At 38.7% G+C, this 24,378-nt stretch overlaps 2 protein-coding genes across 3 annotated transcripts; both read left to right on the top strand.

Moving 5' to 3' along the window:
* Positions 1 to 501: 501 nt before the first annotated feature.
* slc35f6 (solute carrier family 35 member F6) lies at positions 502 to 6,284 on the top strand. Its single transcript, XM_007545732.2, has 6 exons — positions 502 to 730; positions 3,371 to 3,443; positions 3,891 to 4,062; positions 4,264 to 4,479; positions 4,568 to 4,678; positions 5,648 to 6,284. Exons 1-6 carry the CDS (start codon positions 522 to 524, stop codon positions 6,133 to 6,135), a joined length of 1,269 nt encoding a protein of 422 aa, XP_007545794.1. The 5' UTR covers positions 502 to 521; the 3' UTR covers positions 6,136 to 6,284.
* A 10,495-nt stretch (positions 6,285 to 16,779) lies between these two features.
* Positions 16,780 to 20,520, top strand: hlx1 (H2.0-like homeo box 1 (Drosophila)). Of its 2 annotated transcripts, XM_007545710.2 has the most exons (4): positions 16,782 to 17,629; positions 17,990 to 18,172; positions 18,295 to 18,479; positions 20,130 to 20,520. In XM_007545710.2, the coding sequence occupies exons 1-4, from the start codon at positions 17,146 to 17,148 to the stop codon at positions 20,481 to 20,483; spliced, it is 1,206 nt and encodes a 401-aa protein (XP_007545772.1). In that variant the 5' UTR covers positions 16,782 to 17,145; the 3' UTR covers positions 20,484 to 20,520. The 2 variants fall into 2 exon arrangements, with proteins under 2 accessions (XP_007545781.1, XP_007545772.1); XM_007545719.2 differs by lacking the exon at positions 17,990 to 18,172 and having other exon boundaries at positions 16,780 to 17,629.
* The last annotated feature ends 3,858 nt before the right edge of the window (positions 20,521 to 24,378 follow it).

Raw genomic sequence — 24,378 nt, 5'->3', positions numbered from 1 at the left:
GAGTCGTGGCCCAGGGGCTTTCTTTACCTGAAACATGTCAGGTAAGGTCCTGACATGTTTCAGATCTTTATTTATTTACAACATCAGTACTAGGAGCAGATGATATAACCCAAACTAAAACATGGAAGCCAACCAGCATGTGGATATTTAATCTGACAAGCTGGGAAATGAGATCATAAAAGAAGTTACCAAAAGGGCTCTGGTAACTCTTGAGGAGCTGCAGAAGTCCACAGCTCTGATGAGAATTAAATTGGACTTATATGAAAGAATGCCGAAAAAAGCTGTTCTTGAAAAAAATCACATGTATTATAAAGATTGATTTGTAGTTTGCCAAAGTTTGGAGTTATTTTGTTCAATTGTAGTATTTAGTAGTGAAATATAAACAAAAAAAAAAAATACACGAGTCCATCTTGATAGGAATCAATAATCAGAATTGCAGTTTTCAGTCACATCAAGTGAGTTTCTGCCCTCCGTCATTTCCGGACGTCCGTGAAGGCAGCACGCCGTTAGGTCAGCTGACTATGAGCTGTCATGTGGTGTTCACAGACAGCCGAGAGTATGCGGAAAGTGCATCAATAAACAACCGGGCTCCCTTTAAAGAGAGCACACAGGTCGGTGGTTGTTGTGTTACAGGTTCGTTTCCATCCTCCAACATGGCTTGGACAAAATATCAGCTGTTCCTGGCGGGGCTGATGCTCACAACTGGCTCCATCAACACCTTATCCGCAAAGTGAGTACATTTAGCTTTATTTTTTTTTAAATAGTGTTATGTGTTTAAAGTTAGTTGATTACAGTATACTTGAATAACTTAAATCAGGTTAAATTTAACGCTTATTTTCTTCCGTTTTATCTACGTGAATTAGTCGTTATTGAGTGTTTCATACATTAAGTCGTGTTACAGTTTTTTTTTTTATCCAACAACACAGGTGTAGCTAGCCGTTAGCTGTTAACGCCAAATGGTAAAATACTTTGTCTTGTTGTCAAGCTAGGTGCCAAACAACGTTGTCTATTGAGATGCTTGTGTAAAAAGCATCAGCAGTCAGAGTGAAATATTGACGCAAATGTTCCTGTTAAGGTTTTGACAGGAAACGGTTGCTAATGAGAAACAAACAACCTAGTTTTTGCTTACCGCATAAATTAGCATTTGTCAACTCTTCTAAGATAGTTTAAGGCACCTGTGCTGAATAAAGCTCGATTAAATGTATCTTACTTCGCAGGGCTTCAAATGAATAGCCTTGTTTTGCTAACTATATGGTACACTGAGGTCAACGCATGACTTGCTGTCATTTGGTCGTAAAATTCTCAGTAGCAAGCATAATATCCAACAATAAAACAAACTGCTAGAATTTGCGTTTATGTTTTATTTCGCTAGATTTTAGTTATTACTTTTGAGTAGAAATGATGTAAATTTTACAGGTCCTTATTCATTTAGATGAATGCATTTTAGTTTTCTTAAAGAAAAGAGTAAAATTACCAGCAACAGTGTCTATATTTTAACTAACTAACTTTACTATCAATTAATTCACTTAAATTAGATACCAACTTTTGTGTTTTATATTTACAGACTGGGGTACAGTTCATCATTTCAGAGATCAGGACATCGATTTAAAATGTCTTAATCTAGAATCGTTTGAAAAGTACCTCTTTACAGCTTTCTTGAATTAATTAAACTTTACCAAGACTTTTAATTTATTCCCCCCTGAAAACAAGATTTGCCGCTTATTGGCAACAGCAGCCTAAGAGTTAAGCTCAGGTTTTTAGCAAGTTTGGCTTCAGCATTAGTCTTGTTGCTGTTAAACTAGTTAAATGTTGCAGACAAATTGGAAAAAAGGGGAACTGCACCAACATTTTCAGCTCAATGCAAATCAAAATGTTTGGGTGGGTTAAGAAAATATGCTGTTAGAGTTAAAAGATTATCGGAAATTACATTTGTAAACGAATCTAACTAAAGTTTTAATAGTTTCAATGAATATTTACTACCTTCCAAAATGTCTTTTTATAGTGTTTGTTTTTTATGTTCTGCTTTTTAATAAATGATAAGTATGCTTTATTTTTTTTTAGCCTATTTAATAATTTTGTCATCCAAACAAAATTGGCACATTCCTAATGTTAGTTTTGAAGAAAACAGCTGAACTAACCAGAGTAGATGATAAATATTTAATTACTATTTTGTCATTAAAGACAAAATAGAAACAGAATACATTTTGCACTGAAAGGAAAAATTGAAACGGAGGCAAAGTGATAAATTCCAATTTATTCAAACTATGATATATTCTACTGAAACTTATGCAATGCCTTCTGTTTCTTTGTCTTAATCATTTATCACATTAAGCTTAAACTCTTCTCTTGGGAGCTGTTGTAAAAATAACATTTTTGATTTCAGCATTATTAAAACAGAAAGTGAATTGAAACAAAAGTGAACTTAGCTTTGTTTAAGAAGCAGGACTGAAATATCTTGATTGTTACTGATTGGACTTAAAACTGAAATCCGAGGCTAAAGAAGGAACTCTGACTGGAAACGCCTCATTTGCAGTCTGACTGTAAAGTTTCAAATGTCACAGTTGTGCGTTTTTCAATCTAAAGTCATAGAATAATCAGGTTTTCTTGAGTAACAGCCTGAAAGTGAAGTACATATGATCAACAATTCTATTTTTAAATATTAAATAATCTTTTCCTATAGAAGGTGCATCACATTGGTGAAACCCAACATTTGGCTTTTTTAACTTCTCCAATATTTTGTGATGTCAGCGTTGTCCTTCCTGTCTCTCGCTTCCATTTTCTTGTTGGGTTCTATTGAAAAAGAATACTTGCTTCTGAAGAAAAACAAATCCCTGCACTGTCATGTTGCTCAGAGGGGAACTCTGCTACTTGCAGGTTAGATTTCACTACAGTCACATGACGGCTCACCTGTCACAGAGCCACTTCCCGGCAGCAGAGATGGCAGCTCAGTCATTCTGCTGCTGCTTGCATTTTGTTTTAAGTGCTGTGGAAACGTATGTAAAAAGCAAAGTAATGCTGTAAAACAGAAGATTATTGTAGATATTGACCTGTTAGATTTCAAGTGAACATTTGAATCCTGACTGACATGCGAGGACACGACTCTCACGTGTCAGTCATGCTTCTTGTGACTAGCCAAAGGCTTTATGATGACCTAAGCACTCATTAACCACACAAGTAAAATGCAGCATCATCACCATTTTGTCTGCGTCTGCAGTGAGTCTGGCCTGCTGACATTCACACTTGTATGTCAGACATTATTTTTACTGTATTTGCTTCCTGACATTTTTTGAAGTCTAGTCGAAACATTCACCGCTATCATGCTTACTCGTGTGTCAGTAACCAATCTGCATGATGTGTTTTTCTCTGACAGATGGGCTGACATGTTCTCAGCAAAGGGTTGCCATGGTAACCCTGAACACTCCTTCTCCCATCCATTTGTACAGGTATAGTTGTATGCTTTAAATGACATTTTATAGCAGAGATTATTGAAATTTTTTGTTCACAGAAAAGGGCACATGTGATGTATAAACTGGTTGTCTATCTGAAGTATTTTCAACTTGTATTATTATATTCCTATGCACTGAAGAATCAGTGTTTTACTGAGCAGTGTAGGTCTTTTGCAATTATGTTCACAGTCAAAGCAAGACTGTATTGACTATTGTAACCTCATAAAGTAGTAATTTTATGAGGCAGGAGAACAACTTCTGTTAAAGTGTTATCACAAAGAAATGCCTGGGAACCACAAAGAAATGTTAAATATCGACAAGTCGTATCAAAATGTAGCAGAAAAATGCTAGCATTAGCCTGGCACTTCAGTAAACTGTTCAGGGAAACATTGTCGGCAGAAGTGAGATTTAAGTTAAATCACTGGTGACTTTCTCTCTTTCCAGGCTGTGGGAATGTTTCTGGGCGAGTTCAGCTGCCTCGCCGTCTTCTACATCTTGCTGTTCCATGACAAACGCAGCCCAGAGCCGAGAATGAACGTCGGCCAGAGCTTCAACCCTCTACTCTTCTTCCCTCCTGCAATGTGTGACATGACGGCCACGTCCATCATGTATGTTGGTAAGTTCAGCAGAACGACCCGAGCGGTTCGTATGGTTTGTTTGCTGGTTCAGTTAAAGAGACTGATTGGAAATCTACAATTTCAATCATACATTAAGAATCAATAATTAATTTATCTTCATTAATTGGGTAAAATAACTTTTTGCAGTGTATCTGCAAAAAAATTCTAGTCTTGTTTGCAGAACTGTTTTTCTTTTCTAGCTCTCAACATGACGAGCGCCTCCAGCTTCCAGATGCTTCGCGGCGCCGTCATCATCTTCACCGGTCTCCTGTCTGTAGCTTTTCTGGGTCGTCGGCTCGCACCCAGCCAGTGGCTCGGCATCTTCATCACCATCCTCGGCCTGGTGGTAGTGGGACTCGCCGACTTTGTTAGCGGCCACAGAGATGACTCCCACAAGATCACTGATGTCATCACGGGTAAAAACTTTCTCCAAGGCAAAATCCTTACATAAAGACAAACTGTTTTAATTAGATTTAAAGTTGAAGTCCACCTTCTGCTCTGCAGGTGATCTCCTGATCATCATGGCTCAGATCATCGTTTCGGTGCAGATGGTGCTGGAGGAAAAGTTTGTCTACAAGCATGATGTGCATCCTCTTCGAGCCGTTGGCACTGAAGGTAAACAAGTTAATAAGTAAGCTACAACAACAAAAGTGGTGATATAACAATCTTTAAAAAAACTTCACTAATTTGGCAGCGACGTGAATACCACAAAACACACCAGACAGGTAAGGGACAAGGAATCTGTCATCTACTGATACTAGTGGCAAAAATGCCTGAAAGAAAACTATCACTAAAATTAACTTGTTTATGATCATTTCCATTTTAAGCGTATATTAGTCATTTACTGGGTATTGACTGCGTCTGAACCGTTACTTGATGTATCAGTTTGTCCCACGGCACTTTGTAAGCTTTATGGAATTTCATGTAGCCTCTGTTTGCAATAAAATAATCATCTTAGAGCTGAGAAATGGAGCACAAATGTACCTTCAAGGTCTTCTCTCACCTATCAGTAGGCCTGTTGCAACAAACACACTTCTGTTTCACAGTCCAGTGACCTCATGTGTTTTCTTAATGCAAATTGCAGTAAATTAACGGGTAATCATTTACATCAGCAGGTATGAACCGATGGATGATATGTTTAACATGTCCCCTAGTCAATAACTCCATCTTCCCAAAGAAATCAACCATAACTTAGTAGTTTTCAAATACTGGAATATTGCTTATCATAAAAATCCCAGAATGTTAATACTGAGTTTTATGTAAATTGCAAAACCCATAAAGGGGGGGAAAAAAAAATCCTTTGAGCCTCCCCCGAAAAATTGCCACCCTGGGTTACCACCCCTGTAAGGCCAAGCAGGGATAGAAAAGTTGATGGCTAGAGGTAAAAACAGAACATATTAGAGGCTAGAAAAGATTGAGCAAAATCATTTATGATTTCATAAATTCTGTATGTTAAAATCTCAGCACAAGTTACTTTGGTCACAAAAACTTTAGTTTTTTTTTTTTTTAGGTGAAATTTGAGCTGATATTAGTTTGATTTCACTTAAACAGCTGGTTGATTAAATGTGTGTTTTCTACCCTCAGGCTTGTTTGGTTTTGTCGTCCTTTCCCTGCTGCTCATCCCCATGTACTTCATCCACGTCGGGGACTTCAGTGACAATCCTCGGCAGGTCCTGGAGGACGCGCTGGACGCCTTCTGTCAGATTGGATACAAGCCCCTCATCCTCTTGGCTCTCCTGGGCAACACGGTCAGCATCGCCTTCTTCAACTTCGCCGGGATCAGTGTCACCAAGGAGATCAGCGCCACCACCCGGATGGTGCTGGACAGCCTGCGTACGCTGGTCATCTGGGTGGTGAGCCTGGCGCTGGGCTGGGAGAAGTTTCACGGCCTGCAGGTTCTGGGATTTTTGGTCCTGCTGACGGGCACGGCGCTCTACAACGGACTGCACCGCCCCCTGCTGGCCAGGATACCATGGTGCGCCACCAGGATGAACCTGGACGATGAAGGCAGCGACGCGGAAAGGGAGAGACTGCTGAATGAGGGGAGGGTGCCGGCCAGTGAAGACACATAAACTGAGCTGAAACACTCTGCAAAAACAATTCCACAGAAACTGCAGCTCCTGTAAATGCTGTCAGGCGTTTTTTACGCATTTTCTGTCCATGCCTCAAGTTTTCACTGATCTCATAAAATGCTGTAATATGAAACTGTTTTTAAAAGTAATTCTTTAACTTTTTTTTTTTTTTTGCGTGGAAGGCGCCTTTCTATTCTTACAGAGAACTTAAGTCTCCTGACAACACTTTCTTAAAGATGACTCAATTTGACTTCATACATTCATTCATTCATTCAGGGAAAAAAACAAAACAAAGTCACTGCTGGCACACTTATCAGTCCTCCTGCTGGGAATAATTTGTACAATCCCCTTTTATCTGTTCAATAGCACTTACTCTTATAACATTTCACACACTTATAACAGGTTTTCTATAGGATTTAGGTTTGAGAGGGCAACTTTGTCTGTTGAACCGGTACGGTGTTGTCTGGGTTAATATGCTGTTGAGATGCCCATTAACAATCTTTAAATTGAATTTTATTTAAATCGTCCTGGTATTTCAAAGAGTCCATATTGGGAGGCTCTCTGAGATTACATGGGCAAAAACAGGCCCACAGCATTATTTAGCAGTGCTTTTCCAAATTATTTATTTCAAATTAAAGCCAGTTTACTGGCATCACTCCTAAATAACTGCTCGGCATGCAGATAGTTTTATGCTAGTTACAGAAATCTTGGGAGCCCCATGATACAAGTGGAAGTTATACCAGATAAAGGTGCTTAGAAATCCTGATTTGCATAAAAATGTAAAGATGGATCATTTTAAACTGACTTTAACTAGATTTTAAAAGAATCTTCTTTTGGTGAGAAGTTAGGAAGATTTACAGAAATTCATTTGGGTATTGTGTGTTCTTATACTGCCAGTTTCTTTGTTGCACTTATTTTACTTTATAACTGGAAGGCGTCTTCCTGGTTTGAGGTCAAATGTATTCCCCAAACTTGAAAGTGAAGTCAATGTTAACATTAACCCTTTCATGCATGAATTATGATCCTTTGTCAGGATTTTCTTCCAATTTTATTTTTTTAAGGCATAAAAGGTAGGGGGGAAAAATTAAATCTTTTTAGGTGATCAATTGTAATTTTCTCCAAATACAAAGTTATTTGAAAAATAACATCAGTAGTATTGTTCTTTAGGGGTTACCTGATGTCATTTTTTTTTTTTTTTTTTTTTTAACCTGCAAGAGTCGTCTACAGTAGGAGGGACCGGGTTGGTCGGCTTGCTTTTTTGTCTGTTGGCCATATTGGATTTAACAAAATAATTTCTTGCATTTGCAGCTGATGGCCAGTAGTTGATATATTTTATGATGCATTAGTGTCCACTTCAGTGGTCTGTGTGCATTTATAACATAAAAATCCACAAGAAGCACAAGAAAATGGCTTTTAGACAGCTGTCCACTGTAGTGACCACTATGCATGAAAGGGTCAATTATTCTGCAAGGTGAAGAATTTGTTCTTGTCCCAAAATGTCAGACAATTACAGGCTAGAAATGGAAGAAGCTGAAAAGCTTGAACATAATGTTTTAAAGGGAGTGTTTCTGTGTAAGAGGAACTTTTAGTTTCTTAGGCATTCTTGAAGAAGCCAAAAAAATGTTTTGTGTAGTTTTTTCTAATTATTTTGCTCTTATTTTTAGTAAAGAAGCTTGAGAAGCTAGTTTGGTATTTGGAGCAAAAATACTAGAGTGCACATTAGTGGGGAAAAAAATTCCCCCGGCTTTTTTTTTTTTTTTTTTTGATTTTTTTTTTGGGAGAGTGTTCTCTTGTGTGTCCTGTGTGATGTGAGAATTTCATTTGTTGTGCCAAGTTTTCTGCTTCTTTAGAGGCAGTTATGTTTCCTTTTAAATAGCACTACAGGTACTTTAGAAATGTATTGCCAATTTTTTAAAATCTGTTGGGACGATTCCTAAAATTAACAATGTGGAAATGATTGAAAACTGACATGTTTTATTTTTCAGAGCTTCAAGAGTGCCCTGTTGACTGTACAATGAAGAATAAAAAAGGGAACTTTTATATATTTACTCAAATGTCCACATTAAAGTTGAAGATTTTATAGAATAAAACGCACAAAAATCCCACACTTACATCTCACTAGTAAAGATTTAGTGCCTTTCAGTTTCTAGATCATTTTAAATTGAATGCATTATCAATTTAGCTGTAAAGTAAGACTTTTGAATATGCTGAATAATAAACATGTATCTTAAAAAGACATTCAGCTGTGATGTTTTCTTCTTTGCATGACATTAATGTACACTGCATATATGAGTACAATGTGGTAAAGTTTCAGGTTTTTGGACATTTTGCAAACTATAAGTTAATTTTATAATACTGAATATTGAAAAAAGAACACTCAGCTCTAAGGTCACTTTTTCAAGCCAACCAGCCTCCAAAGATCGTTTTCATGCTTTGGTGGAGGTCAAAGGTCAAAACCAGAGATCCCCAGAGAACTGTATGTGAAACCATGCTGAATTTAACTGAGCAAGAAAGAGGAGCATCGTATGTTAACTGACCACACACACATACTGACTGGTTTTAATTTGGTGTGTTACAAAGGAGCTCCAACTCAAAATCCCACACACCATGTTTTCATCTGCTAAGCCTGTTTCTGTACTCTGCATGCTGACATAAAGTTGACTCTCCACATATTATTGAGCTGTCTGCTGATTGTACTGTTCACAGAGACTTGAAATAACTGAAAAGATACAAAGATTTGCATATGTTGGAACATTTTCCACATGTTTGTTTGATCTTTGAACATGTGAGAGAGAGAGAGAGAGAAGCACCAGTATGTAAACACACCACCAAGCTATTTGTGAGGAACACCTGCAGCTGTCCGCACTAATCAATTCAAGCAGGTTTGTCTGAGTTCAACGAAATTCAAAAACCTCCACTTATTACTCAATACTAAGTCAAGCCCAAAAACCTCTTGCATGTGGTGGAGCAGGACAATTTATGACATGAAACTGAAAGTTTGTGATTGAACCTGTGGAGAGAAACTGTTTACACAGATCAAAGCTCTACCCACTAATGAATGTACGGCAGTTATTTATTAAAAGCTATTTTTTTTATTCTTTAAAAAAAGTGCTAGCCAGCACTTCCTTATGTCCAAATTAAAATATTTCAGAACAAAGTGCAGTGAATTCTGTACTTTTTCCTCAAACTGAAGCTGACTGATACAGTCACTTTAGTTTAAATTGGGTTTCTCCCATTGGATCAGGGATAAAAACACACAGATGAATTAAACTGACTCAGACAAGTCTTCTTGTTCACAAATATTTTAAAGAAATATTTCCATTTAAATATTTTCTTCTACAGAGCTGAACATGTAAGTGAGGCAGCTCTCAACTCTGGTCTATATCTGCTAAAAGTATTTATTAAACTGATATGAAGCAAAATTATCATTAGCTTAAAAACTTTGGACATTTTTAGTGCCACACCGGCACACAAACACTATTTTGCTTTAAAAATATCGTAATAGATGGAATTCCCCACATGACATAAATTACACGCAGTAAACTCTCTGCAACGACTGTTGTAGCCGCTGGGTGGCGGTGTTTCGCTAAAAAAGAAAAATCTCGTCCTCGATTCGGACCTTCCTGTCCGCAAGAAATGAAAAACGGAAATTGCATTATACATTTACATCATGCTTTAAAACCATGACATCTAAAATACTCGCTAAACTTTAACATCTAGATGTACAGTTAAACTAACATAGAGGCATGTTTTGTGCATGAAAATTTTAATTTAAAAGAGGTAACACTGTAGCAAGAGGAAACTGTCCTGCATTTGCCCAAAACATAAAATGTCCTGAGCTCTGCTGTTGACAGCAGCTGGATCTGGACCCGCAGCCTCTCACATATAAATAAAATAATAGATACAAAAGATGGACAAAACAACATAAACGAGCCTCCAGGGACAGAGCGGGGAAAACCATTTCCAGTAGCTATTGGTGGGACAAATTTGTCCCATAGGATAATGTGGACTGTCCCCTGAGACAGACGGATAGATAGATAGATAGATAGATAGATAGATAGATAGATAGATAGATAGATAGATAGATAGATAGATAGATAGATAGATAGATAGATAGATAGATAGATATTTAAAAATGTTATCTATTTTTCTGTGATCTGGCGTTTGAGGGTTTCAAATTCATCTATTTGAAAAAAAATCACCAGATGTATTTCATTTGTATGTTTTTTAACATATAATTGGCAATTGTTTCTCTTATTATAAAGAAATTATCCGCTTATAATGGAAGCTTAATATGACTCTGGCCAATTAGTTTTTATAAATATGGGAACGTCACTTCCTGCGCCTTAACCGTGGGGCGCATTCGCAGTGCAGAGCCGCAAGAAGCGACTAATCTGTAATGTAAACACACGGATCTCCCCACGTCTCCAAGTCACTATTATATTTAAAAGCTCCCATTAAAGCAAACCATCCTCAAGTTGTTTACAACTGAAGGTGGGCTGAGGTGCGTGTGGTTAGTCTACCACTCCAATGTCCAGCTAATGACCACTTGATGGTTTTAAGTTTGACCGAGGTGAGAGTGATGGGGGGCGGTCTGTCCTCCCTCATTCTGAATGCTCTTCAGGATGTCCTTCGTTATTTACTGGACATTATTCTATTGTTTTTATTAATGTAAAAAGCTATTGGTGACCTAATAAACCTGTTCCTAGCTATTGATAATAACATTCCGAGAAACAGTTTTTTTTATTTATTTATTTTTTTTTTTAAGTCTTTATCGTATGAGATTAAAAATGACTTTTTCTCCGAGCTTTCAAATTATTAGGTTTAGTTCAGGCAACAATCATGTAAAAATAATAGTGCAAACATTTTGTTAGAGCATAAAACTTATAAAATGTAAAGAAATAACGTTTTCTTTTTTTCTTTTTTTTTTTAAATAAAAAAACGCTTTAACTTACATGTCGGGTACATTTTCTAACAATAAAGATCCACAAAGCGTTTTAAATAAATAATTCCAGTTAAATATTTGAAGGTTGAAAACTGCATTTTGAGCCTGTGAAAACATATATCATTTATTTAAACTCTTTATTCATTTAAAGGAGACCTACAAGTGCACAAATATAGGAAACATAATATGTTAATAATTCCTTTCAGTTTATTCCATAAAACAAAAATAATTTGTACTTGTTCGACAAATACACATTTTCTCCAAATCTAACAGCTAAATTTATATTTATAAATGTTAAGATAATGTTGGTTTTAGTATAAAGTATTAAACAGAAAGTCATCATCCTTATTGGATATATATTCAAACAAAAACAGACGATAAGTCAAATTTAAGCAGATCTGTTTAAGGTGAAAAATTAAATGAGGTCCACATTTGCAGAAATGAGATTTTAGACACTGGGGGGAGCTGCTTGTTCAGTCACAGCCTTCAAACACTCATTAGTGCTTTTACAAAAATTGCTGGAACATTTTCTGTGCCACAAGAAGACCTTGTTCACTAGTTTATACATATTTAGTATTTGCACTGTCAGGCAACTTAAATCTATCAACCTTAACTAATAAAAACAAAGAATTTACATTTATTTGACTTTAATAGGTGTTAATAATGCGCAACATGTTTAAAACGACATGACTGCTGAAAGGCCTTCCTGTGTTGTCCAAAGTCTTCATTAATGTGATATCATTAGACATAAACCAGATAAGAGAGACAAGCAGTTGTTGTTTGACATTTTGAATTTGCTTCAGTTTTAAGTGAAAACTGTCTTCACTGAACCTCTGAGAGAGGTCATGGTCTCATAGACGTGACGTGCTCAGGGTCACATAAACGGGACAATCATGTTTTGAATTGACTTTAGACGTAGCCCTCTCTTCGTTTCTCTCTTCTCTCTGTGAAAATGATGGCAGCGTGCCATACAGAAGTCTGTGTACAATGGCCCAGGTCCCATTAAATCTGCGAAAGTTCCTTCCTGAGGTAAACATTGCCAGAAATAGTAATCCTGGCCCGAACTGGATGGGGGTCTTACAGGAGGGGAGCAATAATTCTCAGTGTAATAATGGGAATCGCTTCATTCTGCCCAGCTGCATGGGTCGTAAACAGTCCGAGGTCCTCATTCAGTTTTTTTTTTTTTTTCTCCTCCTCCTTCTGATAAGGTTTCCTGAAAAACACGCAGGGAGCAATTAGGCAACAACAATAGAGGCTTTAAACTTCGGGCAGTGCACAGTTGCACGCCTTTGTTTTCATCTACAATGAGCATGTGACTCATAAAAGCTTCAACATTGTGTTTTCATGGTGTTTGTTTAGTCTCTGATTAGCTTCATGGCAGAGTATGAACGCAAGGCTGTCAAGTCAATTAGGCAAGGATGTTGCTCCGTTTCAAAACGCCGTGACCTCTTATGGAAAATGATTGTCAGAACTTCTGCTTTTTCTAAAACAGAGCTAAAACACAAAATCAAGCACAAATAGTCACATGTCTGCCTCAAAGATTGAAACATAAGGACAAAGTATTGGCGTCTGCAGCGTTTAATTGATTGTTAATTATATTAGACAGCATTTCTCTGTAGTTCCTACTGTATAACTAGAATATTTATATTGTCTGCGGGGAGCTGCAAGCCCCACTTTCCATGAAGGGTCACAACATTATGATCTAATGGAAGAGAATGCATCTGTTTCCACTTCAGGAAGAAATAAATAACATATAAATATATAAGAGTTTATTTTTAAATACATTTTGAAATTAACATTTTAGAAATAGAAGGTGCAGACTCGAGGTCAAACGTGTAAAAACTGTTGCTGTTTATTCCGAGTTACCAGCAATTCACTGTAAGGATCCAGATATAGTTAATGTGAAAAAAGCGATAAAACATTTCCCTGTTGGATTTAAAACTGTGTGAGTCACGGAGACCTGCAGCTTTGTGAAGGGGGGATGAATGCGTTAACTAACACAGCTCGTCCTGAGAGTGTCTCGTTTCCCATCAGTCATTCTGCTCTGCGGAGGTTAGACTTGGAGGAGAGACATGATGATGATGAACACCTTCCAGGACGAGTCTAACAGAAATATTTCAGCGTTTTTACGCATCGTCCGTAAATCAAGCGTGTCGTTTTTATTATGTAAAATTTTCAGAGTTTTATGGTTTCAGAAATGACATCACAATATGAGAAAAGAAGAAAAAGTGAGGCCTCACATGCATGTGAATGTTTTTTTTTTTTTATATTATAGTGACATTAAAAAGTACTGAACTGTGTCACATTTTGGATTTTGTAAATAGGAACCTCCATATATTTTATTTGAGTTTTGAATGACAAACCAACCTAAAGTAGAGCACAAAAGTTAAAGTATAAATTATTTCCAAAACTCTGAAAATTTGATACCCACCATAAAAACCAGAGCAACCAAAAACCTTCAGAAGAGCTAAACCGAGTCCGCTTGAATGTAATTTAATCACATTATAAATCCTGCTGATCTGTGAAGGTCTCAAAGGTTTGTTAAAAAAGGTTTAAAGTGAGCTTAGTTTTCAAAGGAGTGTCTCAAGATTTGGACATCTCAGAGAGCTGCTCAGTCCATCATCTGAGAATAAATAAATATCTGCAAATCTACCAAGACAGGCCAGGAGGTGATTGATCATTTCCTGTAATAAGAGATACAAAGATCCAGAGCTCAGGTGTGAGAATGTGTTGACTGAACTATTAGTGTCGCAATAAATAAAGCAGCCTTTTTATCCAAAAAGCGCAAGAGGAAAGTCAATGCTAAAACAAAGCAAAAGAAAGTCATGTTTTCATTTTTTCACTGGATAACAAAACAAACTTGAGATGGGACGGGACCAAAGTGTAACTTTTTGGACCAAATCTAAATGTGTTGTGGAATACGGCTCATTGTCCTGAGCAAACAATTCTGTTAAACATGATGGTGGCAGCATCATGGTATGAGGAAGCTTTTCCTCAGCAGGAACATGGCAGCTTGTCAATGTCAAAGGAGATGATGGAGCTAAACACGGGAAAGTCCTGGAAGAAAACCTGTCAGGCAAAAAAAAAAAAAAAAAATTAAACAAGGGAGAGAGGCTCACCTTCCACGAAGGTACTGATCAGGTAGAGAACATACAAACGTTTGCCTCTTTTGTTAGATTAAAAAAAAATGTTAAGTGCACTTAACATTAAATCAATATAAAACACAGTGAACCTTGTAGCTTCAAGGTGATGAAATTAGGAAACTTTCAAGTGAAACGAAATCTTTTGCAAGACACTCTTGACAGACTACATTGCTTAATTTTCTTCCCCCCATTTATCTAATTATCTTCTCACTAAACCATTTCTGCGAACGCGCGTCATGTACCTCCGCAACCTTCTCTTCTCTTCTCTCCTCGCTGCGTGGGTATAAACGCTGATCCGACGTCTGTTTTCTCAAGTGCTTCCCACTGAAAGAGCTCATCAGCACCTGAAATAACTCGAGGCGCGCTGTGCACCGCCACATCCTCTTCCCTGGATTGTTTTGACTGCTGGACGGAGGGCAAACGTTAAATGTCATTTTTCTAATTTTAACCCGGAAAAGTGTCACTCGAAAACACCATGATAGCGGGCAGCCAGGGTCATCGGCGCTTCCGCCCGCGTGAATCGGGACTAAATGAGTGCGCGGAGGGCCTTCAGAAGCTATTGTTTCCAACACATGCGAGAGGAACATGCGATCGGAGTTTGGAGCTGGAGGAGGACGAGGAAGAGGTGTTGGGGGTGGCGGGGGGGGGGGGGGGGAGTAAACAGTGAATATCAGACTGTAAAAGAGTGGAAGGAGGGTCGGTTTTGACTGAGCGCAAAACGCGCGGAGAGAAGGTGAACCTGCGCGTTTAAAGTGAGAATCAAGCAGCCGAAAAGGCCATTTAATCACCCGATTCTAAAACCTCGCTGGCCAGGAGCCAAGCGGCGTGAATCTTGAGAGGGGCCTTGCGGATGAAGTATCGCCTCTGAAGTTAATTGTGTTTTGCGCGTAGGAGGGGAATAGATTTCCTCTGTTTATTATGAGCATGGGGACGGATTTGCGTCACCGTGCAACTTGCAGGTTGAGATAAAGTTGCACAAATATTGAACAAGGGAAGTTCTAACAGTCATTATAAAGTTTCCCTCCTCTTCGTCTCCGGAAGAAATAAGGATTTCTGCTGCGTCCTAAAATACTAAAACGGCTTCTATTTTAGGGGCATATCTAACAGGCGTATCCGCTCATTTAACACGAATCAGAGCCCATCAAAAACAGGATGAGACGGAGCTAATAGAGACTCTCCTGGGCGTAGCTTCATGAGAATGCGCTGTTGATCGTTTATTACCTGACCTATTTATAGAGACTTGCAGAAGTATTTATAACGCCTAAACATTTTCCCCCCACACATTTCGTTAAATTAAGACCATGCAACAATGTATTTTAGTGTGATTTCTGTATGTCATCGACAAAACTGATGCGGAAGGAAAATGAGATATTTGCTTTCACCTCGTTTTACAAATAAGCGTCTGAGTCAGTGACGACCTTTCACTGCAGTAACACCTGCAACACTTTCAGCTTCCAGCTTTGCACATCTGTTGGTGGACATTTTTGCCCATTCTGCTTTATAAAAAAAAAAAAAAAAAACCTTAAGCTCGGTCAGACTGGAAGGAGAAAATCTGCAGCGCAATTTCCATACTCTGCCAAATATTCACAGATCTGGACTTTGATTGGACCATTCTAAGACATGAAAATTCTCTGACGTGTAACATACGTCTGACCTCATGATGAGTTGTGGTCCTGCTGAAAGGCCCAGGATCAAGTCCTGTGAAGCCTTAGCAGTTTGTTTTCTTTAAAGCTTGCTCTGTAATTAGCTTAATTAATCTTTAGCCCTGACCAGCTTCCATGTCCCTATTTAAAAAAGAAACAAAACCCTTTCCACAGAATAATGCTCCCACCACCGTGTGTCACAATTGCTTCTGTTTTTGTATTTTATTATGTTTGTGGTAAATGTTTCTCTCAAAAAGACAGTTTTAGCTCTTACATTGGGCTTTACTTGTTATTGTATGAACCTTCCAGACCACTCAGGTCGTCTGGTTTGGGTCTCCTTCTCACCCCCAGAACCAGAACCAAACTTAGAGAAGCAGCATTCAGCTTTTCAAACAGATGAAACACTGACGTGGAGGCTAAAAACCCAGCTTTTTAGAGTTGGCTTCGATTTGTAGTAACTGGATCATTGATCGACATATTGGTGATTCTGAGTATGGCATTTGAGAAAATGCAATATTTATTATTTGACTCACAATTGGTGACTGTATGATGTTTGTAAAACAATTTGAATGTGACTTATTTGGGGGTGTAAGAGTAAACACAGTTGAACAAAAGTGCACACCACACTTTTCAGATTTATATTTGTACAAAGAACAAAAGCATCATTTTTCTAACTTCTGTGTTGGTCTATTGCTTATAAGTTCCCAATAAAGTTTGATGCTGTAAAGTGACAAAATCTAAAAAAGTTTGAAGTGTATAAATAGTGTTCTGGGCTGAATGTCATGCTATGTTTCTTGGTATTTTTGTGTTATGAAACTGACCCCAAAGTGCCTTCTTCAACTCAGTTTACACGAAGAATCCAAATTAACGCGAACCTTCGGCTGTAATGACTGCTTTAGTGCGTTATGTGGGTGAGGAGTGGGCTCTCTTTAAGTGATCAATCCATCATCTCGGGATCAAAATTGCTCCCTGCTCATGTGTTCGAAAGAGACAGAGAGGAAAAAGAGAGAGAGAGATCGTCTTAGTTTGCAACAACAAACGATATGAGTAAAGGCGACGCACCTATTGGCTCAGAGAGCGACCAATCAGCGTCAGCTAATTGGTCGCTCTAACCCCGAGTGGAACTTCGGGGTTAGAGTTTCAGACCAGTGAGAGCGTTTTTGGCACAACCAGGACGCGCATCTGTCCCCCTGAAAGCGTTATCCGTGCTTATCGTTTTACATGTCTGTCTTTTTATAACATCATTCGAGAAACAATACGAGTCGTTAGAAGCTCCGGGATGTACACCGCCGGGCTCAACCCGTTTTACGCATCCAATTTCAGCCTCTGGTCGGCATACTGCGCCGGAGGCTTCGCTGTGGATACCATAAAGAAGCCGTCGTTTTGCATCGCAGACATTTTGCAAGCAGGGGATGCGGAGAACATCCCCGGATCGTCCGCCCTCATGGTGCACATGGGACACCACCATCACCACCATCACCAGCAGCAGCAGCAGCAGCAGCATCGCGCTCAGCAGGCGCACTCCGGCGGCTCTCCGCTGCGCCCTGCTCCCGTCGCGCCGGAGCCTTCGTCGGTGTTCGGAGCCAGAGTCAGCCCGGCGTCTCCGTACCACAGACACGGACTGCAGCTCACCACCGTCTCTAGGACGCCGTTCAACTCCCAGCAGGCGCCCCCGCCTTCAAGTAAAGACCTCAAATTCGGAATCGATAGGATTTTATCCACGGACTTTGATCCAAAATGCAAAGAAAAGTCTTCTCTAAGAGGTGAGCGGCAACTTGATTGTAATAAAACATTTGCAGAGAAGCATCCAGTCCTAACAGCCACATTTTAAGCGATTATCCCCAAGAAATATTTACTTATGAACTCATCAAGCACAGGGATAGGCAGTTTAGAAAACGAAAGCAGCAAACTAGAAGCAACTCTGTGTTTTGCGTTTAAGAGAGCAAGTTAGCACAGACTCAGGAGCCCCTTAACAAGAGGTCACACAGGTCATGATCATCAGAAAAAATCCACATTTGTACACAGACCTACTTCAAAACTTTTTAGGGCCTACTCTAAAATTTTCTCCCTCTTTTGCTTGTGTCCAAACTGACTGAAGCCCATCATCTCTCATTTTGTAACAGATCTCACCTCCATCGTTAGCTCCAACCGTCAGTCAGGCCTCCACATCCCTATTCAACCTCCAGCCAGCCCCTACTTCTCCTCCATAGACCCCGGGATGAGCGACGCGTCCTCCATGATGGGCTCACTAGGCAGCGGCAGCGGCAGACACGCAGGCCAGCATCAGTTTCAGGACACCTTCCCAGGTAGACACCACCCATAGAGTAGAGCATCACAGAGAACACTGCATTTCCATGTGTGTTTTCAACCTTGAATCCCCTCTGGTGGTGCTTTAACCCCATGTCCTCCCTTGTTGTCTGTTGTCCAGGTCCCTACGCAGTGCTCACGAAAGACACAATGCCTCAGACGTACAAGAGGAAAAGGTCATGGTCGAGGGCCGTGTTTTCGAACCTGCAGAGGAAAGGCCTGGAGAAGAGATTTGAAATACAGAAGTATGTCACCAAGCCTGACAGAAAACAGCTGGCAGCCATGCTGGGGCTCACAGACGCTCAGGTAAGACTCAGGTTAAAGTGCACAAAAGTGATTGAAACACATTTTTGGCACAAATCCATCACTCACAAACTGCTCAGAGAGAATCATTCATGTAAACATGCGCTAATGAAATCAGCCAGAGCTCAAATCCAGGATCAGGATAAAGTCCGACTTTGTCAGTGTATATTAAAGCGAAATTAATTACGTCCGCCATTTTCATTCTGTAGTCACATCACTGAACAACATTCACAACGACGCAGTTTTTTAATTTAAGAAAAATCTGATAAATGCTTTAGGATGTAAATGGAGAGTTTAATGATATTCCTCAATTTTCTCTTTAGTTTTGATTCAGCCTCCATCGGCACATTTTTCTCTTTTATGTTTTAGACCTCGTGGGTGGGGGGAATCATAATGTGGTTAGATTTCCAACAAAATTGGAAATAGGTTTCGGCCAAGAAAAGCTGGATTGCTGCGTGTCTAATTATCAGGAACAGAAGTGCAGTGAGCTTAGGAGCTTTGGTGTATTTTCATTTATTTAAAGAGGAAAGACAAGCTGTTGTAGCACTAGCTTCAGATCAAAATGAAAAACAAAACAGTAAATTGTGTCCAATTTACTGCCTGAATCAGATCTGGATTGTTGCCGTAATAATTATACAGGGATGTTTCATTTTCCTGTTTCATTTTCCTCTTTTGCAGAGCAAATCTGCTACCAACGCCATAGGGCATCCACATCCACTGTGTTTCCACATCCACTGTGTTATTTATCAAAGTTGCCATGACAGGCAAACCGGCAAATTTTTAACCACCAAATAGGAAATACAAAAAAAATAGCAGCTACATATATATATATATATATATATATATATATATATATATTTATTTTTGCAGTGTTTTCCCCTCCTCCATTGTACAAAAAAAGAGTTCTTGCAATTTAATAAGAAACAAATTACGAAATACAAAAACGTCTGCTGAATAATAGTGAGTTAAAAACATAACTTCTTCATTATTCACATTAAATGCAAGCAATGACATGGTCGCTTCATGTGCACATTTTACTTGTCCAAGTGTCTAGAAGCTGCAGCCTTGGCCTTTAACTTGACATCAGCCTGCACGGCGTCAGTGAGGTGATGGTTGAAAAAGGCCATCGTATCTTTAGCAGTGTCTCACTGCCTGATTTTTGTTTGCAGCTCATCAGTTAACATGGAAATATCAGACAATTAATTTAACAGTGTGTAAAGATAAAGATCATTATTATTGTGAGGCATTTTAATTTCATGCAGTTGTTTCTGAACTGCTACTGAAGTACAAAGATGTGTAAAGGTTCTGCAATGAATTTGGAATATGGTTTTATTTTTTTTTTAAATATATTTTCACCCAGCTTAAAAAATATATGGTAATTGTATCTAACTGCAATATTCATATTCCATTTAAACTGTGTTGCTCTGTCTGAGTACAAATATGTTAATTTAAAAAAATGGCGAATTTAAAAGATATGTTTTGGACTAAGTTTGTCCCGGCCTACATACATTTGATGGAAGAAAACTTACCTCAGCGGAATCTGTTAATTGTTATTTTATTTTTAAACAACAGATCTTCCAGTATTTTCCCCCAAATTGTTACAAAACATAAGAAAAAAAAATAAACCGAGGCGTGTTTAATGTGTGTTCCCAGGTAAAAGTGTGGTTCCAGAACAGGCGCATGAAGTGGAGACACTCCAAGGAGGCCCAGGCTCAGAAGGACAAGGAGAAGGACGAGAAGCCGGAGAAAGGAGCCTCAGATGCGGGGGGACTGGAGCCGAAGGAGCCGACAGAGTCCGAGTGCGAGAGCGAGGCTCGGAGCGACAGCGAATCGGACGAAGCCGAGGAGGAAGAGAGCGGAGACGGACATTTGGACATTTCTGAGCTCAACAACAACAACAACAACAACAAGACCAGCGTGATCATGAGCGGGAGCGCGCAGGCGGCCACCGCGGACTCCAGCCCCACGCCCACGGACACGGCCACGGCGTCGCAGGTCTTGATATGAAAAAGAAAGAAAGAAAGAAAGAAAATCAGGCCACGAACAATGAAGAAGCGTCTGTTAGCCTATTTTTGTCTGAGGAGCCTCAGTGACATTAAAGACCCGCGGAGTGTTTAGCGTCTGCATCCGGAAACAGGTCAGTTCACTTCCAGCGAGCAGCAGCAGGAGCTCAGAGACTGGTTCATTCTTGCACACTATTTTAGCCCAGCAGGCAGGAGGAGCATGGTGGGAAAGTGTGAATTTTATTAGGTTTTGCTGTTTTGTCTTATAATTATTTTTCATCGCTTTAATAATAAAACCGGACATAATTTAAACTTATGGTTACTGTCTTGAATAGCGCTGCAGAGTTGAAGATGATGATGATGATGATGATGATGATGATGATGACAACGATGATGATGCGGTTGCGGATTTTATTGTTATTGCAGGAACCACTCGACTTATGTTGTAAATGAAATCTTTGGACAACTGCAGTATTATTACATATTTGTTTGTTTTGATACATAGATGTGCTATTTTGTTAAAAATAATTTGCACTGAAAAAATGTAAATAAAATGTTTTTACCTGGGAAAATCTATTATTATTATTATTATTATTATTATTATTATTATTTTATTATTATTATTATTATTATTATTATTATTAGCTTACTTATTACAGTATACCAATGCTTGGTAAACTTTCTAATAATACCAAAAATACCCTTTGCACTCCAGTTAAGAAGATAAATCATTAAAATCGTAAATAAAGGAGATGAAGAGGGCAAAAGATGACTATTAATATTATTATTAATGTACAAGGGCTCGGGAGGTTGTTTAATCCAAACAAATAACCATGGAAAAAATCCTATTATTAATCCAATTATTAATTTTGGCGCATAAATACACTTTAGGGATGAACTCTGTGCACTTGGAGCCTGCACCAAGGAGGGATCCAATTTATAGCCTGTATACATTTACTGGCTCCAGATAGCAGCTAACACTCGGGGAAACTATTTTTCACGCATTTAAAAATACAATCCGCCGCTTCTCCGTTTATGGTGCTGCTAATGTTCTTCCTCCGCAATGCGCTTTCGTTGCGGGGCTTTAATCTTCCTGCGACTTCATAATGCGCAGACCAACAAGAAGAGAAGCAGTAGCACGGAGGATGACAGTGGTGGTGAAATGCACTTTCTCAATCCGCCTCGTCATGCTCATCAATGGCGACAGAATTACAAGGAATCCGCTTTTATTGCAGCAAGAGGCGGAGGCCCGCACATGCGCAGCGTGTGTGCGTGTTTAAAGGATGCTTAATGACATGAGATCATGACACCCTCCCTCGCATTACAAGACTATTAAACCTATCAGGGTCTGTGGGAGTCTTTGCATTTTAGAAGATGGACACAAATCTTAAATAAAGCTCCTACACATTATGGAGTTTGGAAATGATAATTGCTGCAGGGCTTTATTTTGAGTGAAAATGTGAGAGCTCATAAAAAATTCTACTAAAGAAGCCAGCTGCAGCTGAGCACAGAAGAAAAGATTGTGTAAGATGACAGGTTGAGTCAAGCCGATGTTAAGTCATATATTTTAGAGCTTTTGTAAAAAAAAAAAAAATGACTGCATAAGTCTATGTGAGACCACTGGGCCATTGAGAGGTTTGTTGATGGAAACTGAAGTTTGCTGAAGCCTTTGTGAAGTATACAAAATGTTTAACTACTTGACAGAGAGCCTTAAAAAGAACATCTTCCCTGCATAGTTGCAAAAAAAAAAAAAAAAATCTAACATATTCCAGTGATAGCCTGCAGCCAAAAATTTAATAAATCAATGAAAAAGCTCCCACCTCCTGAATGAGGTTTTGTCAAGTGTTTTAGAATGTAAACTCACTTTTAATAGCCCTAGAAATAAATGTTTATTATTTGGCTTGTTGGTTTCCAAGGGGTTCCTATCCTTTCCTCCTTCAACTTTCAAAGCATTCTCTTTTTATTCCCCAAAGCATTTACATGAAAAGTATGCGTGGAACCTAAAATAAAACCACATGTTGTACAACAACACGTACATGAAGACATGATCTGAGCGAGAGTGACGCGGCCAAAAGCTGGACCTCCATAAACAGCTTTCTTATGGCCATTTATCTTCGTTTGGCTCAGAAAAATACTTTGAAATCTGTTTTCTGGTGCCGGTGTGATAAACCCAGAGCATCATTCACTCACTATTAGACACCAGCAGCCATTTTCATGGGGAATTTTTTCCACCTTTCGGACTTATAACACAATTTCACATTGTTTAGATGGAAGGTTCACTCTGGTTATTAATAATAAACCAAAATGTCATATATTTGTATGAGGACAGATCAATGTTTTGATTGCAATATCTTTTGGCTACATAAATATTGTTTTCCCACAAACAACTCAGCTTTACCATTCAGGCGTATTCTAGAGTGAAAACATGAAGTGGAAAAAGTTTAAAGAGCTAAACTAACAGCTAGACTGCCAGTCTTAAGGTCTTCCATATATCATTATTTTTCCAACAATCAGAGGAAAATTAATTCTCATCAAAATGAACATAAAAACAACTATTTAATTTTTGTCCATCCATTTAATGTAGCAGTATAAAAATAGCTGAGCTACAAAGTGAAAGATTTAGTTGATGACTTAAGATGTTAATTAATTAATTTATTAAATAAATTAAATATGAATAAGTGCTATTAAATACTGTTTTTCTTATATAAAGACACATCTAATGTTTAAACTCTGAACTGGGTGCAGACATAAGGGCATGCCAAGGTTTTAAAAAGTTTCACAGCCACAACAATTTTCAATAATACTAACTATGTGGTTTAAAATCATTTTAATGAAACTCTAGAGGAAGCAACCAAAGTATTTACGGCTGTATGAAGTATCCTCTACCTTCTGCTGCTCCCTGCTTGTCAGGTTTTCTGCTGCTTTGCGCATTTGAGTGTCTCTAAAATTGTTTGTTACTACAGGCTGGCTACCGGAGCAGATAGCCTGACTCTATCAGTTTGTTATCCTCTCTCTGCGTTCATTTATAAGAGCAGAATGGAGTGACATTCTCCACAATTATAATTTGAACACTACAAGTATATTTAGCAGATGGTTATATTTCTGCTTGACTCTGTAAATCAGAATTTATAAAGAAAAAAGTCATAAAAGACACATTTTAGTTCTGTTTTTTTTAGTGAGCTGCAGCATAAATTACTGCTAAAACTGTAAAACTGTTTACCGAACGTCGACATGCCGTGATCGTCTCATATCTTTCTGCTCTACAGTTCACATCGTCTTCACTGTTAACATCCCCAAAACCCAAACCACCACAGGCTCCATCAACAACAGGGTCCGCTTTCCTCTCCTCCGGAAAGAAGGCCGACCCCAGGAGGGTTGCACTTTTTTTTTTTTTGTTCTAGCTTCACATCTTGCATTTCACTCTTCGTCTCTTCCCCCTTCTGCCTCACTACAGAGCGCCGTATACCTGCTGCCACCATGTTTTTTTTGTTTTTTTCCTTTCCCAGATAAGATGTTCTGACCACAAATTCTCCTTCCCCAGAGTAGATGGCACTCATCTTAATCCTCACTCTTAATTCACGCTGGATGAGAAGTTGTCAGAGTTATGATAGCCAGTTTCCAGGGAAAGCTGTAAAAAGCCCTGCACTTCATCAGCCCCTAATATTAACTGTGAAACACTCGCGTATTAAATGTCTAAGTGGGTTGAGATTTGAATTATACTCAAAAAGCAATAAATCACACTAGTATTTGCAAATGTACAATAACAATAACAATCCGAACGCTTACTATAATACTGAGAGATCCTGATTTGTGAACTGTCTTAAAAACGTTTATGAGCAAGATAGGAGAAGGTCCATCTGGTTCCCACTGAACGTCAGCCTTTCCACCTCCATTAAAAC

Source organism: Poecilia formosa, unplaced genomic scaffold (assembly GCF_000485575.1).
Source record: "Poecilia formosa unplaced genomic scaffold, Poecilia_formosa-5.1.2 Scaffold1, whole genome shotgun sequence".
Taxonomy (NCBI): Eukaryota; Metazoa; Chordata; class Actinopteri; order Cyprinodontiformes; family Poeciliidae; genus Poecilia; species Poecilia formosa.
The sequence above is the reverse complement of the archived record's forward strand: the minus strand, read 5'-3'. Positions and strand labels throughout refer to the sequence as shown.

Bases quoted from the DNA above. Each gene is read 5' to 3' on its own strand.
- slc35f6 (XM_007545732.2), top strand. From the start codon at position 522: ATGAGCTGTCATGTGGTGTTCACAGACAGCCGAGAGTATGCGGAAAGT. The intron at 731-3,370 runs GTGAGTACATTT...TTTCTCTGACAG, and splicing joins ATCAACACCTTATCCGCAAA to ATGGGCTGACATGTTCTCAG. The intron at 4,063-4,263 runs GTAAGTTCAGCA...TTTCTTTTCTAG, and splicing joins CACGTCCATCATGTATGTTG to CTCTCAACATGACGAGCGCC.
- hlx1 (XM_007545710.2), top strand. From the start codon at position 17,146: ATGTACACCGCCGGGCTCAACCCGTTTTACGCATCCAATTTCAGCCTC. The intron at 17,630-17,989 runs GTGAGCGGCAAC...ATTTTGTAACAG, and splicing joins AGAAAAGTCTTCTCTAAGAG to ATCTCACCTCCATCGTTAGC. The intron at 18,173-18,294 runs GTAGACACCACC...TCTGTTGTCCAG, and splicing joins GTTTCAGGACACCTTCCCAG to GTCCCTACGCAGTGCTCACG.